This window comes from Macrobrachium nipponense, chromosome 12 (genome assembly GCF_015104395.2).
Source record: "Macrobrachium nipponense isolate FS-2020 chromosome 12, ASM1510439v2, whole genome shotgun sequence".
Classification (NCBI taxonomy): Eukaryota; Metazoa; Arthropoda; class Malacostraca; order Decapoda; family Palaemonidae; genus Macrobrachium; species Macrobrachium nipponense.
This window is the reverse complement of record NC_087205.1, coordinates 19,965,349-19,985,348: the sequence shown is the minus strand read 5'-3', so window position 1 is coordinate 19,985,348 and position 20,000 is coordinate 19,965,349. Positions and strand designations below refer to the sequence as shown.

General features: G+C 40.6%; 2 protein-coding genes across 2 annotated transcripts in view; one reads left to right on the top strand and one right to left on the bottom strand.

The window, feature by feature from the left end:
• The window catches only part of LOC135224958 (uncharacterized), a 46,333-nt gene extending 36,609 nt beyond the window's left edge, over positions 1 to 9,724 (top strand). The window contains exon 10 of the mRNA XM_064264268.1: positions 9,239 to 9,724. Coding sequence (XP_064120338.1) covers positions 9,239 to 9,345 — 107 coding nt within the window. The 3' untranslated portion in view covers positions 9,346 to 9,724. The remainder of the gene's footprint in view (positions 1 to 9,238) is intronic.
• Positions 9,725 to 10,803: 1,079 nt separating this feature from the next.
• LOC135224400 (sialin-like) overlaps positions 10,804 to 20,000 on the bottom strand; it is a 26,708-nt gene continuing 17,511 nt past the window's right edge. The window contains exons 3-11 of the mRNA XM_064263371.1: positions 19,712 to 19,932; positions 18,629 to 18,862; positions 18,269 to 18,356; positions 17,899 to 18,125; positions 17,446 to 17,595; positions 15,384 to 15,516; positions 13,839 to 14,080; positions 13,056 to 13,185; positions 10,804 to 12,718 (exon numbers count right to left, since the gene is read on the bottom strand). Of these exons, the coding sequence (XP_064119441.1) occupies positions 12,642 to 12,718; positions 13,056 to 13,185; positions 13,839 to 14,080; positions 15,384 to 15,516; positions 17,446 to 17,595; positions 17,899 to 18,125; positions 18,269 to 18,356; positions 18,629 to 18,862; positions 19,712 to 19,932 (1,502 nt within the window). The 3' untranslated portion in view covers positions 10,804 to 12,641. The remainder of the gene's footprint in view (positions 12,719 to 13,055; positions 13,186 to 13,838; positions 14,081 to 15,383; positions 15,517 to 17,445; positions 17,596 to 17,898; positions 18,126 to 18,268; positions 18,357 to 18,628; positions 18,863 to 19,711; positions 19,933 to 20,000) is intronic.

Below are 20,000 nucleotides of genomic sequence, written 5' to 3'. Positions count from 1 at the left end.
AAAAGGAGAGGCCCACAGCCAAAACTGTGGAAACCGCGCCTTGCCTTACTACTTTTTCAGTGAAAGGCGAGGCCCACCGCCAATAACTGTGGAAACCGCGCCTGCTCACTTACTACTTTTCAGTGAAAGGCGAGGCCCCACCGCCAATAACTAACCGCTGCCCTTTGCTGAAACTAACTATGTGGTGAAACCGAGAAAGCACAGCCAATAACTGTAAAATCTTGCCTTGCCTTACTACTTTTTCAGTGAAAGGCGAGGCCCACCGCCAATAACTGTGGAAACCGCTGCTTGCCTTACTACTTTTTTGCAGTGAAAGGCTAACTTTCCTTCAGTTTGAAAAAAAGGCGCCCACCCCAATAAACTGTGGACCGCTCAGCCTACACCTTTTTCAGTGAAAAGGCGGCCACCGTCCATAACTGTGGAAACGCTGCCTTGCCCTCACTACTTTGCAGTGGAGGCGAGGCCCCCACCCGCCAATAACTTGGAAACCTGCTGGCCTTGCCCTTAAACCTACTTTTTTAGTAAAAGGCGAGGCCCACAGCCAATAAAAACTGTGGAAACCGCTCCTTGGCCTTACTAATTTTTCATGAAAGGCGAGGCCCACCGCCAATAACTGTGGAAAACCGCTGCCTTTGCCTCACTAACGTTTTTTCAGTGGAGGCGAGGCCCAGCCAATAATAGGGGAAACTGTGCCTTGCCTTACTTATTTTTAGAAAGGCGAGGCCCACAGCCAATAACCTGTGGAAAAATGCTGCCTTTGCCTTACTATTTTCAGTGAAAGGCGAGGCCCCCCCCCAACCGTCCAATAAACTGTGGAAACTGCACCTGCCTTACTACTTTTTCGTGGAAAAGCGAGGGCCCAACCGGTTAAAACTGTGGGAAACTGCTGCCTTGCCTTACTACTTTTTTAGTGAAAGGCGAGGCCCACTGCCAATAACTGTGGAAACTGCTTCCTTGCCTTACTACTTTTTTAGTGAAAGGCGAGGCCCACAGCCAGTAACTGTGGAAACTGCTGCCTTGCCTTACTACTTTTTTAGTGAAAGGCAAGGCCCACAGCCGATAACTGTGGAAACTGCTGCCTTGCCTTACTACTTTTTCAGTGAAACGCGAGGCCCACCGCCAATAACTGTGGAAACCGCTGCCTTGCCTTACTACTTTTTCAGTGAAAGGCGAGGCCCACCGCCAATAACTGTGGAAACTGCTGCCTTGCCTCACTACTTTTTCAGTGAAAGGCGAGGCCCACCGCCAATAACTATGGAAACTGCTGCCTTGCCTTACTACTTTTTCAGTGAAAGGCGAGGCCCACCGCCAATAACTGTGGAAACTGCTGCCTTGCCTAACTACTTTTTCAGTGAAACGCGAGGCCCACCGCCTATAACTGTGGAAACTGCTGCCTTGCCTTACTACTTTTTCAGTGAAAGGCGAGGCCCACCGCCAATAACTGTGGAAACTGCTTCCATGCCTTACTACTTTTTTAGTGAAAGGCGAGGCCCACCGCCTATAACTGTGGAAACTGCTGCCTTGCCTTACTACTTTTTCAGTGAAAGGCGAGGCCCGCCGCCAATAACTGTGGAAACTGCTACCTTGCCTTACTACTTTTTTAGTGAAACGCGAGGCCCACAGCCTATAACTGTGGAAACTGCTGCCTTGCCTTACTACTTTTTCAGTGAAAGGCGAGGCCCGCCGCCAATAACTGTGGAAACTGCTACCTTGCCTTACTACTTTTTTAGTGAAACGCGAGGCCCACAGCCAATAACTGTGGAAACTGCTGCCTTGCCTTACTACTTTTTTAGTGAAAGGCGAGGCCCACAGCCAATAACTGTGGAAACTGCTGCCTTGCCTTACTACTTTTTTAGTGAAAGGCGAGGCCCACAGCCAATAACTGTGGAAACTGCTTCCTTGCCTTACTACTTTTTTAGTGAAAGGCGAGGCCCACAGCCAATAACTGTGGAAACTGCTTCCTTGCCTTACTACTTTTTTAGTGAAAGGCGAGGCCCACAGCCAATAACTGTGGAAACTGCTGCCTTGCCTTACTACTTTTTTAGTGAAAGGCGAGGCCCACCGCCAATAAACTGTGGCGAAAAACTGTGCTTGCCTTACTACTTTTTAGTGAAAGGCGAAGGCCCACAGCCAATAAACTGTTGAAAACTGCTGCCGTGCCTTACTTACGTTTTTAGTGAAAAGGCGAGGCCCACCGCCAATGACTGTGGGAAAACCTTGCCTTACTACCTTTTTCATGTGAAAGGCGAGGCCACCGCCAATTACGTGGAAAACTGCGCCTTGCCTTACTACTTTTTTTAGTGAGAGGCGAGGCCCACCGCCAACAACTGGTGGAAACTGGCTGGGGGCCTTGCCTCACTACTTTTTAGTGAGAGGCGCAAGGCCCACAGCAACAACTGTGGAACTGCTGGCCTTGCCTAAACTACTTTTTTAGTGAGCGGCGAGGGCCCCCACCGCCAATAACTCTGGAAACCTTGCCTTGCCTTTGCCTTAATACTTTTCTAAGTTTTTTGAGAGGCAGAGGCCACCCCCAACAACTTGGGAAACTGGCTGCCTGGCCTTACTACTTTTTTAGGTGAGAGGCCGAGGCCCACCGCCAATAACTGTTGGAAACTGGCTGCCTTGAAACTTACACTTTTTTAGTGAGAGGCGAGGCCCACCGCCAAAACTGTGGAACCCTGCTGCCGGTTACTTACTACTTCTTTTTTACTGAAAGGCTTTTGAGGCCCCACCGCCAACAACTTGTGGAAAAATGGCTGCCTCCTGCCTCCTTATTACTTTTTTTAGGTGACCCCAGGCCGAGGCCCAACCGCCAACAACTCTGAGAAACTGCTGGCCCCCGTTGCCTTAAAATCCTTACTTCCACTTTTTTTAGTGAAAGGCCGAGGCCCACCGCCAATTAAACTCTGGAAAACTTTTTTTTGCTGCCTTGCCTTACTACTTTTTTAGTGAAAAGGCGAAAGGGCCCCACCGCCATAACTGGTGGAAACCCTGCTGCCTTGCCTTATTACCTTTTTTAAGTGGAAAGGCCGAAGCCCACCGCCCAATAACTGTGGGAAACTGCTGGCCTTGGCCCTTAATACGTTTTTAGTGAAAGGCAGAGGGGCCCACCCCAATTTTTTAACTGTGGAAACTGCGCACCGGTGCCTTATTAGCTTTTTTAGGTGACCCAAAGCCGAGGCCAACCGCCAATAAATGTGGGAAACTTGATTGCCTTGACCACCGGCCAATAACTCTGGAAAATGCTGCCTTGCCGTATTACTAGTGAAGGCGAGGCCCACGCCAATACTGTGGAAACTGTGGCCTTGCCTTACTACTTTTTAGTGAAAGGCGAGGCCCACGCCAGAACTGTGGAAAACTGCTGGCCTTGCCTTATATTTTTTAGTGAAAGGCGAGGCCCAACCGCCCAATAAACTGTTGGAAACTGCTTTTGCCCTTTTTTGCCCACACCGCCAACTCTTGGAAACTGCTGCCTTTGCCCTTACTTTTTTCCTTTTTTAGTGAAAGGCGAGGCCCACGCACTGTGGAAAACTGCTGCCTTGGCCTTATTACTTTTTTAGTGAAAGGCGAGGCCCACCGCCAATAATGTGGAAACTGCTGCCTTGCCTTACTACTTTTTTAGGTGAAAGGCGAGGGCCCACCGCCAATAAAACTTGTCAAAAACTGCTGCCTTCCCTTACTACTTTTTAGTGAAAGGCTGAGGCCACGCCAATAACTGTGGAAACTGCTGCTTGCCTTATTACTTTTTTAGTGAAAGGCGAGGCCCACCGCCAATAACTGTGGAAACTGCTCCTTGCCTTATACTTTTTTAGTGAAAGGCGAGGCCCACCGCCAATAACTGTGGAAACTGTGCCTTGCCTTATTCTTTTTAGTGAAAGGCGAGGCCACCGCTAATAACTGTGAAAACTGCTGCCGTGCCTTACTACTTTTTTTAGATGAAAGGCGAGGCCCACCGCCAATAACTGGTTGGAAACTGCTGCCTTGCCCACGCCAATACTCTGGAAACTGCTGCCTTGCCTTACTATTTTTTAGTGAAAGGCTCGAGGCCCCCACCGCCAATAACTGTGGAAACTGCGGCCTTGCTTAATACTTTTTTAGTGAAAGGCGAAGGCCCACCGCAATAACTGGCAAAACTGCTGCCTGCTTATTACTTTTTAGTGAAAGGCGAGGCCCACCGCCAAATAACTGTAGGAAAATGCGACTTGCCTTACTACTTTTTTAGTGAAAGGCGAGGCCACCGCCAATAACTGTGGAACTGCTGCCTTGACCTTATTACTTTTTTAGTGAAAGCGAGGGCCCACGCCAATAACTGTGGAAACTGCTGCCTGCCTTACCACTTTTTTAGTGATAAGGACGAGGCCCACCGCCAATAACTCTGGAAACTGCCGCCTTGACACACCGCCAATAACTGGGTGGAAACTGCTGCCTTGCCTTTTTTATTACTTTACTTTTTTGTGGGAAAGGCGAGTGCCCACCTCCAATAACTGTGAAAAACTGCTGCCTTGCCTTATACTTTTTTAGTGAAAGGCGAGGCCCCACCGCCAATAACTGTGGCAACGGCCCTGCTTGCCTTCATACTTTTTTAGTGAAAGGCGAGGCCCACCGCCAATAACTGGAAATGCTGCCTTGCCTTATTACTTTTTAGTGAAAGGCGAGGCCCACCGCCATAACTGGGGTGGAAATCTGCCTGCTTTATATTTTTTTAGTGAAAGGCCCGAGGCCCCCGCCAATAACTCTGGAAACTGCTGCCTTGCCAACCGCCAATAACTGGAAACTGCTGGCCTTAGCCTTACTATTTTTTAGTAAAAGGCTAGGCCCACCGCCAATAACTGTGAAAACTGCTGCCTTGCCTTACTACTTTTTTAGTGAAAGGCGAGGCCCACCGCCAATAACTATGGAAACTGCTGCCTTGCCCACCACTAATAACTCTGGAAACTGCTGCCTTGCCTTACTACTTTGTTAGTAAAAGGCTAGGCCCACCGCCAATAACTCTGGAAAAACTGCTGCCCCCTTGCCTTACTATTTTTTAGTAAAAAAAAAAAAAAAGGCTAGGCCCACCGCCAATAACTCTGGAAACTGCTGCCTTGCCTTACTACTTTTTTAGTGAAAGGCGAGGCCCACCGCCAATAACTGTGGAAACTGCTGCCTTGCCTTACTACTTTTTTAGTGAAAGGCGAGGCCCACTGGCAATAACTATGGAAACTGCTGCCTTGCCCACCACTAATAACTCTGGAAACTGCTGCCTTGCCTTACTACTTTGTTAGTAAAAGGCTAGGCCCACCGCCAATAACTCTGGAAAATGCTGCCTTGCCTTACTACTTTTGCAGTAAAAGGCGAGGCCCACCGCCAGTAACTGTGGAAAACTGCTGCCTTGCCTTACTACTTTTTAGTAAAAGGCTAGGCCCACCGCCAACAACTCTGGATCTGCTGCCTTTCCTTACTACTTTTTAGTAAAAGGCTAGGCCCACCGCCAATAACTGTGGAAACTGCTGCCTTGCAGTCCTACTTTTTAGTAAAAGGCTAGGCCCACCGCCAATAACTGTGGAAACTGCTGCCTTGCCTTACTACTTTGTTAGTAAAAGGCTAGACCCACAGCCAATAACTGTGGAAACTGCTGCCTTGCCTTACTACTTTGTAGTAAAAGGCTAGGCCCAAAGCCAATAACTGTGGAAACTGCTGCCTTGCCTACTACTTTGTTAGAAAAGGCTAGGCCCAAAGCCAATAACTGTGGAAACTGCTGCCTTGCCTTACTACTTTGTTAGTAAAAGGCTAGGCCCACAGCCAATAACTGTGGAAACTGCTGCCTTGCCTTACTACTTTGTTAGTAAAAGGCTAGGCCCAAAGCCAATAACTGTGGAAACTGCTGCCTTGCCTTACTACTTTGTTAGTAAAAGGCTAGGCCCAAAGCCAATAACTGTGGAAACTGCTGCCTTGCCTTACTACTTTGTTAGTAAAAGGCTAGGCCCAAAGCCAATAACTGTGGAAACTGCTGCCTTGCCTTACTACTTTGTTAGTAAAAGGCTAGGCCCACAGCCAATAACTGTGGAAACTGCTGCCTTGCCTTACTACTTTTTAGTAAAAGGCTAGGCCCACCGCCAATAACTGTGGAAACTGCTGCCTTGCCTTACTACTTTTAGTAAAAGGCTAGGCCCACCGCCAATAACTGTGGAAACTGCTACCTTGCCTTACTACTTTGTTAGTAAAAGGCGAGGCCCACAGCCAATAACTGTGGAAACTGCTGCCTTTCCTTACTACTTTTGCAGTAAAAGGCGAGGCCCACAGCCAATAACTGTGGAAACTGCTGCCTTTCCTTACTACTTTGCATAAAAAGGCGAGGCCCACCGCCAATAACTGTGGAAACTGCTGCCTTGCCTTACTACTTTGTTAGTAAAAGGCGAGGCCCACCGCCAATAACTGTGGAAACTGCTGCCTTACCTTACTACTTTGTTAGTAAAAGGCTAGGCCCACCGCCAATAACTGTGGAAACTGCTGCCTTGCCTTACTACTTTTTAGTAAAAGGCTAGGCCCACCGCCAATAACTGTGGAAACTGCTACCTTGCCTTACTACTTTGATAGTAAAAGGCTAGGCCCACCGTCAATAACTGTGGAAACTGCTGCCTTGCCTTACTACTTTTTAGTAAAAGGCTAGGCCCACCGCCAATAACTGTGGAAACTGCTGCCTTGCAGTCCTACTTTTTAGTAAAAGGCTAGGCCCACCGCCAATAACTCTGGAAACTGCTGCCTTTCCTTACTACTTTTTAGTAAAAGGCTAGGCCCACCGCCAATAACTCTGGAAACTACTGCCTTGCCTCACTACTTTGTTAGTAAAAGGCGAGGCCCACCGCCAATAACTCTGGAAACTGCTGCCTTTCCTGACTACATTTTAGTAAAAGGCTAGACCCACTGCCAATAACTGGAAACTGCTGCCTTGCTGTACCACTTTTTTGTAAAAGGCTAGGCCCGCCGCCAAAAATTGTGGAAAATGCTGCCTTGTAGTATTACTTTTTAATAAAAGGCTAAGCCCACCGCCTATAACTCTGGAAACTGCTGACTTGCCTTAATACTTTTTAGTAAAAGGCTAAGCCCACCGCCAATAACTGTGGAAACTGCAGCCTTGCAGTCTTACTTTTTAGTAAAAGGCTAAGCCCACCGCCAATAACTGTGGAAACTGCTGCCTTGCAGTCTTACTTTTTAGTAAAAGGCTAAGCCCACCGCCAATAACTGTGGAAACTGCTGCCTTGCAGTCTTACTTTTTAGTAAAAGGCTAGGCCCACCGCCAATAACTGTGGAAACTGCTGCCTTGCAGTACCACTTTTTTGTAAAAGGCTAGGCCGACCGCCAAAAATTGTGGAAAATACTGCCTTGTACTATTATGTTTTAGTAAAAGGCTAGGCCCACTGCCAACAACTGTGGAAACTGCTGCCTTGCAGTCCTACTTTTTAGTAAAAGGCTAGGCCAACTGTGGAAACTGCTGCCCTGCAATCTTACTTTTTATTAAAAGGATAGACCAATAAGTGTGGAAACTGCTGCCTTGCAATCTATCCTTTTAGTCAAAGGCTAGGCCAACCGACAATAACAGTGGTTGATACCAAACAATAACCATGCCTGATGTTTTAAGGAATATGAGCATGGCTAGGGGTCAGCATTGAGCCTATTTTTGTTTGCGCTGGTCAGGGATGTGTTGAGTGAAGCGATCAGGAATGAAGGGCTGTGGGAATCATTGTATGCTGATGATCTGGTGTCTACTGCTGAAAATGAGGAGGACTCACAAAGAAGGGTTGGAGAGTGGCAGGAATCTTTAGAGAGGGGTGGCTTAAAGGCAAATGTAAATAAAACAGAGGTTTTGCTGAGCAGTAGGGAAGATAAAGACAGAATAGTAATAAAAGAAAGAAGAGGCTCGATTATAAAACAGACAGAAAAGTTTGAATACTTAGGATCTACTTTAATCCAAGAGGGAGGATGTAAGGCTGAAGTTGACAGTAGGATAAAAGCTGCATGGGGGAAGTGGGGAGAGGTTGCTGGAGTGGTATGTAAAAAGAAAATCCCAGTCAAGCTAAAAGTCAAGATTTATAACACAGGGATAAGACCAGTGTTAATTTATGGAGCAGAAGCATGGGCACTAAGAAGAAAAGAGGAAGTAAAGCTTGAGAGAACAGAGATGAGAATGCTGAGGTGGATTATGGGAATAGCGCTGGTTGAGAGATTGGAAAATGATGAAATAAATAGAGGGGCAGGCTTAGTAAAGATTACAGAGGTGCTAATAGGGTCACAATTGAGATGGTATTGGCATGAGTTGAGGATGGATGACGAGGAAGGAGTGAAGAGGGCTTGGGAGGAACCTATTAGAGGAAGAAGATCGAGACTGAGAGAAAGAATTGGATGGCGAGATAAAGTGAAGGAAGATATGGAGAGAAGAGGTTTGGTGGAGGATGATGCCTTTGATGGAAGGCAGTGAAGGAGGGTCATCAGGCAACCGACCCCTTGATGTAGGGATAACGGTAGGAAAGGAGAAGAAAAGAGATATATATATATATATATATATATATATATATATATATATATATATATATGTAATATATATATGTATATATATATATATATATATATATATATATATATATATATATACATATATATATACTATATATATATATATATATATATATATATATATATATATATATAGTGAGTGTGTGTGTGTTTTACTTATATACGTATATAAAGTTTTGGACGAGGGAACAGCCGAACACACAGAGGAGTAGTCAACCACGACGATCGGCTCGTCTTTTGGCCAGAGATTTGAACGAGGGAATAACATGATTAAGATAGTTTGTTTTGGTTGTTATCTCCCTTGGAGACGTTTTCCAGAGTCCTGCCTGTCCTTCGTAACTTTTTTGTATTATATTTGTTGAAAAGAAAAATCAGTACACGGCTGATGAGGTCTACTGCATATTCAAGTAGACGAAAGCTCCCGTCTTTTATGTATTTTTTAAATAAACACATTTTACATAATTGTGGGACTTTGATTACTTCAAGATATTCCAGTCACGTTATGGTGATTTTTTGAGATATATATATAATATATATATATATATATATATATATATATATATATATATATATATATATAAATATATATATATATATATATATATATATATAATATATATATATATATATTCTCTCTTTTTCCATTAACTGACCAGTAACCATTACTTCATCTCTTTCCTAAAACCAGGCAGATCCTTCCAACTAGGAGTCGTCACCAACGACGAAGAGTCGGAAAATGGCGATTTCGACAACCGCGGATTTCACCTGCGCTACGAACAGGTGAGGTGTCCTTGATTCCACCACCACCCACTCGGGTCCCCCCCCACAAACCTCCCAAACCACCACCACAACCTGTGATGCCGAGATTGTCAGAGGTGACGTTCCCCGAAAAACGCATTGAAAATCAAGGAAAATATCATTATTGCGTCATTGTTTCTTTTTTAGAGTGGTCTCTTGTTGCTGTTGTTTCACTTGTTGCTTTGCAACTGAAATGCGTTTGTTTTCAATATAAGGGAGGGAGGATGATGTAACTTTTTACGGTTTTTATACCGTTGTTGTTATTGTTTGTACATATAAATTATACCGTTTTAGTGTCTTCACCTTACACAATATCGTCTTTTTTTAATTTTTGAGATATTTTGTACCAGTTATGAACAGGCTTTATATATACGTATATATACATACATACATATATATATATATATATATATCTATATTATATAATATAATCTATATATATATATATATATATATATATATATATATATATATATATATAATATATATATATGATATAAATTATACTATATATGTATTTACACCTATATATATATATATATATATATTATAGAATATATGTTATATATTTATATATACAATATATATATATATATTATATATATATATACATATAAATGTATATATCATATATATGTATATTAAGTATATATATATATTATATATACAATATATATATAAATATATATATAATAATATATAGATATATATATCTATATATATATCCTATACCGTATCTCCTCTATATATATATCTATATATATATATATAATAATAATATATATAAATATATGGTATATATCTATCCATATATCTATACTATGTCTATCTATAAATTCTATATATGGATTTACTCTACATACATACGTCCATATATATAATATATATATATATATAATATATATATATATTGGTATCTATATATATAATATACTATATATATTATATATATATATATATCCAAAATAAATATATATATCTATATTATACCATATCTATATCACATATATATATAAATAATAATATGTATATATATATATAAAATAATAATAATATATATATTATATATAGCGTTATATATATATATAATATATAATATATTATAATTATATATGTATATATAACTATATACATTATAATATAATATATAATTATAATATATAAATATCTATATTATACTGTATTTACATATACATCATACATGACATTACATGAATATATATATATATATATAATATATAATATATATATATATAATAATAAATATAATATTATACCTTATACAATATATATACATATATATATTAAATAATATATAATTATATATAACTTATATAACATATATATATAATATATATATATATACGTTTTATAATATTCTGTGCCGGTTGTAATTTTGTCTTTTCGTGTAAGCAAATTAGGCTCATGATGATTTCGGTAAAGAAAACTACGACGGTACATTAAATAAAATATTTATTCTTTGAATATACAATATATATATATAATCTTTCTGAGAATGAAAGTTCCTTTTATTAATACGTAACATACACATCCAAGGAACCTCATGTAAGCATATAGATGCAGACACACACACACACACACACTATTTCACTTGAAAAACAGACGGCTGGAAATTTCATCTCCAATATATATAAAAAATAATTTGGAAGCCCAAAAGCCCAGGCTGCTTCTGTCAGCTACAAATCCCAGGCTTTGGCGGAAAGCCCAGACCAGACTGGTACTGCAATTTGCAGAGAGCCCAGTCTGCTACTGACAGCTGCAAAACAGGTTAGACTGCCTCTTGTCAATTACAGCATGATTCACAGCATATATCTTCTTCACGGCATATATAAAGAAAAATAATCACGTATTCGTTTCTCGCTTCTTCGCATTCACTATATACTCACTATACATGTCAAGCTGCAGTAACTGCAACGTAAAAGTCAATGACACTTCGTGATGAGCTTTCACTATGTACAATGAACGATGAATGAGAATGGTGAGTTATGAGGCGATGGTCAGCACCTGTGTCGCAGGCATTTTTTTTTTTATCCTATACGTAATGCACTGAACAAGGTGTCTTGGAAATTACCGTGGGAAAACGACTGTGTGAGGTGAGTAGACTTTTGAGAAAACGTCAATGCAGGGATACGTTGACTGAATTTATGAAAATGTCGAAGGTACTACAGGGTTAAGCTGGTAGAAAATCTACACTTCATCATAATAAAATGTTAGAGTCATATGAAAACGTCAATGGTATGGGGGTACACCTATAGAAATTTAAAAAATCTTTACTTGATGGGAACAAATTGGAAAATTTTCAGAAAACGCCTGTTGTACAGCGCTACACTGACAGAGTTTAAATCTACATTCTAAGGAAACATTGATTGCATTCGCAAATGCGTCCGCAATATACTGGTACACTGATAGAATACAGTGAGAGAATTTAAGAAAATCCGCATAGCGTGGGAAGCTATCAGACAGAATTGAGAAGCGTCTACTGAAAGGGAACATTTACATATCATACAAGAAAAGTCTGCTGTGCGGCACTGGAGTCAATTCTTTAGTTTAAAGATATTTAATGAAAAGCGTATTTCACAGGAATACTACTCTGAAAAGTAACGTAAGTCCACGAGTACCAACAGGCAGTAAGTCCACCTTGAACTATAAACTATTTATCATATATGCATTGGGATACTACTGACACAGGATTAATATAGCAAGAGTGAGATGAGATGAGAGGCTAAGATGCCACATGATGCAGGTGATGTCATTTCTGATATCTGAGAATAAGTGTCTCCCTTTGAAATGGGAGGCAAGTTGTTGAATACACAATAACTACTTGAGAGAGAGAGAGAGAGAGAGAGAGAGAGAGAGAGAGAGAGAGAGAGAGAGAGAGTAGGTCTACAGAAAAGTGTGGGTTTTATGCACTATTTCCTCTTCACCTTCCACGTTAAAATATCGTAAAAGGTGACGACTGATAACAGCATCTTCTTACGGACGTATGGCTGGAATTTGTCGTATTACGAAGTTACAAGTCAGAAGGACGACAAAACTGTAAGCTCTTCAAAATCATCCAATTTTGTAGACCCGAAACTCTCGTGAAGCTTTCACCAAGCTTTCATATATATATATATATATATATATATATATATATATATATATATATATATATATATATATATATATATATAGTATATAGGAAAAAAGGCGCATGACTTCCGAGTCCGACACCAAAAGTTGAAAGTTCAGGAGTGGGGTCACAGGTGAGGTCACTCTCCAGGTCGGGTCAATTAGCTTTCTGCGTCAGGTGACTGAGCTTTTGGCATGAGGACCACCTGGGCTTCGTTGCAGTTGTTGGACTTCCCACCTGATGGGAAATTACAAGATTTTTTAAATTATAAAAGATTAAAAATAAGATATTTAACAAATATTTAAAACTTAGGAATGCACAAATCATATTTCTCAATCAACGAAAGATAAACAATGAATGTAAAAATGGGGAAAACTTTTAAAGGAGTAAATAAAGCTCACACAAAAGATGAACATTTCAAACAAAGGAATTCATAAACGACTAAATTTTTCTATAAAAAAAATAATAAAGTATTTAAAAACTGGTTACGGAATACTATATATTTTCCTATCGACAGATAATGTTTAAAAATGTAAATAAAGTTCGCACACAGAAAAAGACCTGGAGTACTTACAGTTCTGTTTGGGTTTTGGTTCGTTCCATGATTGCGTTCTATTGGAAATGAAGCAGATGTAGAGGGTGCCAGTTACCAAATACATCCCGACCGTGATTAAGAAAACGAACCGCCAAGCTGTGATTGTTTGCTGTTTGGGAGGAACAAACGAGAAAGTGGTTAGACTTGTGAGAGAGAGAGAGAGAGAGAGAGAGAGAGAGAGAGAGAGAGAGAGAGAATTACAATAAAACGTATTATAATACCCTGCCCAAAGTATTAATATTACGTTGAGTGACCGTCCTTTGGTATATAAAATCATTACAGGGCAATAACATAAGAACTGTAAAACGCATAACGAGAAAAAGTAACGGAAACTAACAGAGAGAAAGAGAGAGAGAGAGAGAGAGAGAGAGAGAGAGAGAGAGAGAGAGAGAGAGAGAGAGAGATTACGTCTAATATATCAAAATTAATTTATATTCAGTTTCCTTCCTTCGATATATTAACCCATAAACGCCAAAAAGACCGGAAACAAGAGATGGACATCTATGCAAAGCATAGCAGAAAAATAATAGAAACTGATTAATAGAAAAATGGCAGGAAAATAGAAACAGAGGAAGAGAAAAAAAAAGACCCGCACTTTCTTCCAAAAATTGGAAAAGACTGGAGATAAAAAATGAACGACTTTACACGTATAGAAAGAAAAATAAAAAAAAACTGAAAGAAAGAAAACATAAAAAGAGAACAATAGAAACAGAAAAAAAAAAGATCACTGGACCTCGAGAGAAGTCAAATCACTACACTTACATTCCCCTCCGTCAGAGCTCCGGTGATCATGGGGGCGAAGACTCCAGCGAAGGACCCGAAGGTGTTGGTGAAACCCAAGAGGGTGCCGGCGAAGTTGGGTGCCAGGTCCTGGTGGGAGCACAGGAAGCCGCAGTTGGCACTTCCACTGAGGCCTACGGCCAGGCACAGAACCACCACTGCCAGGCCGGAGTTGCAGTTCACGAAGCACATGATGATCAGGCTTAACATGGCACCGTGCAAGGCTGGAAATTGGAAGGGAAAATGAATTTATTAATTTTGATTAAGAAAGCGAGTAAGGCAGCGTGTTAAGGGTATGAGCGGCAAATTGGAAATTTAAAGAAAGTGAATACGCCAGAGTGTTAAGGAATTTCGAATGCCAAACTAGAAAGAATTTTGAATACTGTAGGATATTTCAAGGAAAACGAATGTCGCTAGCAAAATTTCATGAATAATGCTAAGGTAAGAAAAATGAATAATGTCGTTCTCTCAAGAAAATGAATGTCGCTACGGCAAAATTTCATGAATAGGGTAAGATAATTGAATAATGTCGATCTCTCAAGGAAAATGCATGTCACTACGTCAAAATAGAATTAATAATGCCAACGGAGTAAAACAATAAATAATGGCATTGAAATAAGGGATAATTAATGTCAACAGGTAAGGAAAATGAAGAATCTGAATGAGGTTAAGGCAAATGAATAACATCATCGGGGTCAGGAAAATGTCAACTGTGTAAGAAAAATGAATAAGCTCAATAGTGGTGTGGTAAATTATAACGTCAGTGGGACGAGGAAAATGAATGATATCGGTATGAAAAACGTCAACAGGAAAATGAGGATAAGAAATATCACTGAGATAAGGAGAAAAGAAAGTCAATGGGATTGATAGATTAGAAGTTATACTGTATCGCAGTTGTAACACTGACACCCGAAGTTCATGAGAAAGGGCTCGCATAATTATATGAACTAATGAGAGTATCCAAGACGACTTAATATGAGAAGGAGAGATTCAGAGGCGCGCGTCCGGTAAACAAAAACATTAGATGAAAATAAGCAAAGGACCTTGATGGTCAATAAAATGACATTTGAATTTCAGAATCACGTATGACTGATCATATCATACAGGCAAATGTGTAATCAACACAGCAGATAAATAATTTTAAGAATGAAAAAATATGAGTGAGGAATGGAGGGATAGTCCACAGATAAAAATCTTAGTAGTTCTAATAGGTCTTATGATGAGTGATTTAAGGTGTCTGGTGTGAGAGGCAGTGGGTTACGGTGAGACCTGAGGCCATGAGTTGATTATCAATAAATAATAATAACAAGAATAAATTAACAGGGAATGAAGCAAGAAGAGGGAAAATACTTAAAAGAAAAGTTTAAGAGCAAAATGTTCCCGAAATTCTTACAACCTTACAATTCAGCGAAGCAAAATGACTACAGGCAATGGTTCACAATGAGTACCGATACCCACTGGAATAAGTGAATGAATGAGTAAGGTAGCGAGTTCGTTCGTTCGTTCGTCCGTTCCAGGAACCCTTACCCATAGACATGGAGAGACGTCTGACGGTGATGATGGTGAGTTTGCCCGCCCTCGTCAGGTAATCCATGAGGCTTCCCCACACGTATCCCCACAGCCACATGACCAGGAACGGAAGGGCGGAGAGCAGGCCGTTCTGCAAGGAAAGGTTAGGAGAGATGACCTTATTTGCTCGGAAATGACCTTCGATTGTCTGGTGTTAAGTCCTAAGATTTGTAGCTAATCTTAAAAGAGGGTTTTCCTTTTTTAATTACAGCTGTCGAATGTATGATTATCCGTAAAAACAATCATACATTAGCTAATAAAAATAGCATTACTACTACTAATAACAATAATCGTTATAATCATCATGATAATATCTGCGGATCATAATAATAATACCATGGGGCACCAGAGTTGAAGAGAAAGAAAGGGAAAAAATGGATAAGTATCAAGACCTGAAAGTAGAAATAAGAAGGATATGGGATATGCCAGTGGAAATTGTACCCATAATCATAGGAACACTAGGCACAATCCCAAGATCCCTGAAAAGGAATATGGAAAAACTAGAGACTGAAGTAGCTCCAGGACTCGTGCAGAAAAGTGTGCGACTAGAAACAGCGCACATAGTAAGAAAAGTGATGGACTTCTAAGGAGGCAGGATGCAACCGGGAACCCCAATATCTGAAAACCAGTGAAGACGAGTGGCTAAGGAGTCACTGGAAAGAAGGGCTGATAAAAGTAGACGAAGAAACAGAAATATACAGAGACAGGAGAATGACAGATAGAACAGAGGTAAGGCACAAGAAACCAATGCACGGACTGTAACGAGACAGACTAAAGAACTGACCAGCGATGAAACATGGCAATGGCTACAGAGGGGAAAACTCAAGAAGGAAACAGACAGAATGCTAACAGCGGCACAAGATCAGGCCTATAGAACCAGATATGTTCAAAGAACGATAGATGGAAATAACATCTCACCCATATGCAGGAAGTGCAGTATGAAAAACGAGACCGTAAACCACATAGCAAACGAATGTCCGGCACTTGCACAGAACCAATACAAAAAGAGAATGATTCAGTAGCAAAAGTCCTCCTCTGGAGCCTTCGCAAGACTCACCAGCTAGCTTGTAGTAATAAGTGGTACGAACACCAATCTGAGGCAAAGATCCTCTAGGACTATGGTATCAGAACAGATAGGGTGATACGTGCCAATAGACCAGACGTGACGTTGATTGACAAAATCTAGAAGAAAGTATCATTCACTGACTTCGCAATACTATGGGACACAACAGAAGATGAGAAAAAAAGAAAATATTGATAAGTATCAAGACCTGATAATAGAAATAAGAAGGCTATGGGATATGCCAGTGGAAATTGTACCCATAATCATAGGAACACTAGACACGATCCCAAGATCCCTGAAAAGGAATCTGGAAAAAAAACTAGAGGCTGAAGTAGCTCCAGGACTCATGCAGAAGAGTGTGCTACTAGAAACAGCGCACATACTAGAAACAGCGCACATAGTAAGAAAAGCGAGGGACACCTAGGCAGGCAGGATGCAACCCGGAACCCCACACTGTAAATACCACCCAGTCGAATAGGATGACTGTGATGAACAAAAGAAAAATACAGAAATAATTAATAATAATAATAATAATAATAATAATAATAATAATAATAATAATAATAATAATAATAATATCTACGGAGATTAAAGATGATTACCAGTGGAAATTAAACGTATCCTTTGTTATTATTATTATTATTATTATTATTGTTGTTGTTGTTGTTGTTGTTGTTGTTGTTGTAAAGAAATTCACAGTCTCGTGAAAACAAATTGTGAAAAAATCCACAATTATATATTAAAATATATTTCTGCGCAAAAAACAAAGACTTTCGAACATCAGTGTAGACTACCCTCTCCATTTATATTTTAACGTCTACGCTGATGAGGATCACCGTTCAGGTGTTCGAAAGTCTTTGTTTTTCACATAGAAATATATTTCAATCTATCATTATTATTAATATTATTAATCCCTTCGCGTTATTTCCGTTCTCCGGCCGCCGAGCGTCACTTTACCTGATTAATATCGAAGTGCTGCATATTCTTCAGGTAGGTCGGGATCTCCGTCAGGAGAGTGAAGAACCCGTAGTCGTATCCGAAGGCGCCGATCATCAGGCCCCAGAACGGGAGGGAAGTGAAGATCTCCCTCAGGGGAAGGGCCACAACCTGCAGAAAGAGGGAAAAAAAAAAAACTATTCAAGTCAAGGTTGCAATAGGTTGCAAGACTCAATGGTGCAATTGGAGATCATCAAATTAAATTCCTAATTATATATCCCTCGTTTATCATAAGGCAAGCGGTGTTGCAATGCTATATGTGGTCCTCGTTGCATGACTTGAAATGATCTATAATTCCGTCTCATCTGGAACATGGTTTCATAACCATTCTCATTACATCTTAATGACATACATCAACGCAATCTCTCTCTCTCTCTCTCTCTCACTCTCTTTCTCTCTCTCTCTCTCTCTTACCTCCGCCCTCTTGGTGTCCTCTTTATTCGCCTGAAGAAGGGCCAGCTCACCAGGCGAGATCCTTGGGTGCTGCTCAGGGCGGTCGTAGACCAGCGCGAACCAGAACACGGACCAGACCAGACTGAGACCGCCGAAGAGGTAGAAGACGGAGGGCCACCCGCCGAAAATGGGGGAGGAACAGAGATACCCTCCGATGGGCAGCGAGAGCACGGTGCCCAGGGGAAATCCTGCAAAGGAGAACGAATTTCATAAAGTCCTGACTGCCTTTTTATATGATACGGGGAAGATCCTGCATTGGAAAATTAATTTCATAAAACTTCTTAGGGATAGAATAAAATCGCTCTGGAATAAAAAATATAAAAACTCTTACCTGAGTAAACAATGGTGTTGTAACGGCTCCTTTCAGACGGGGAGATCCAAGTGGCCAACATCGAATTGACAGCAGGGAAAACAACACCCTGAGTTGAAGAAGAAGAAAGAAATATTAAATAAACGAACGAATTAAAACAAAACAATCTACGGAAGAAATAAGAACGTTGGAGGGATATTGATGCCCTTTGTTGAGATGTGTTTGGGAAGGAAATCCCTTCCTGGTGATTTTTTATGTTAATTCATTTTACTTGCATTGAGATTTATGGAAGTGAATTTAATTGCAGTGGAAGTTTGTCCTGTAATTGCTTTGTGACTATTGAGAGAGAGAGAGAGAGAGAGAAATTCGTCTCTTTCTTACCTGTACGATGCCGCTGAGTACCCTGACGGCGATGACGAATTCGGTGGAGGTCCTCGCGCTGATGGGCGTGATGATTGTCAAAATCGCTGATAGAAAGATGCCCAGACCGAAGATCCTTTTCCCGCCGGAGTATTCGGCCGCTCGCCCTCCAAGGATGTTGGTGCATGCGTAGCCCCAGAAGAAGGATCCGAGGATCACGCCCTGCGTCGTCTCGTCCCAGTCAAATTCGCCTTCCTGGGGATAAAAAGGGCATCGATCAGACGAAATATTCATATTCACATTTTATTTTTGCTTATTTCATTAACATAACTTTCATAGCTATCGAATTTGCTGATCGTATTGCGTTTCCTTATATCTTTATTATTATTATTATTATTATTATTATTATTATTATTATTATTATTATTATTATTATTAATTCTGATGCATCCTACAAGGGTTCAAAGAGCATTGATGGGATGAAATATTTTCTTATTTCTTCTTTCCATAACATTAACTTTAACAATTTTCGAATCTACCAATCGTATTGCGTTCCTAATATTATTTTTCAGTTTTCAATATTTCTGATATAATTCAACTTTAGTTAATGTAAATTAAAGTAACTTAACCTGAAATAAGATATCGTGGCGTGAGGATACGATCATACGTTGTGAAGCTATTATTATTATATTATTATTATTATTCAGACGATAAACCCCTATTCATGTGGAACAAGTTTATGAGGAGAGAAGAACCTTCATCAAGGAAAAAAGGAAGGCCTACATTCATAAAAAGTAATTTTCTGGTGAAAAAAAAAGTACTGAAAGAGTAAAGGACAAAAGAAGATTTACTTAAAGGATAAAATAGGCCTTAAGTACAGAAAAGACGAGTCTGTATTGAAAAGGAAAGCTATCTTGGAGAGAGAGAGAGAGAGAGAGAGAGAGAGAGAGAGAGAGAGAGAGAGAGATTTTATATTGAAAAGGAAAACAGAAAATTGTCAAAGGGAGGGAGGGAGAGAAAAGACGACTCTGTATTGAAAAGGGAGAGAGAGAGAGAGAGAGAGAGAGAGAGAGAGAGAGAGAGAGAAGAAGCTAGATCACTCACCATGACAGTCTTGGTAGTATTCGCGTTCTCAGGAGCCGGACAGGCATCCAGCAGAATTCCTTGCTCTCCTTCCGTGGAGTTCTCGGCCTCGTGGTGATGTCCCTTAGAGCCGACCATGGCAACGATTGCTATGGAGAGAATGACGCGCATTCCGTACATCAAGGCGATGCCGATGAGGGAAAGGATCGCCAGGGTGTACCGTACTTGCCAGCATGGCAAAGCTGCAGGGAAATTAAATAACAGAAATGAACCACCAAACTGAAAGTTCCTCTTGAAGATTATACGCCAC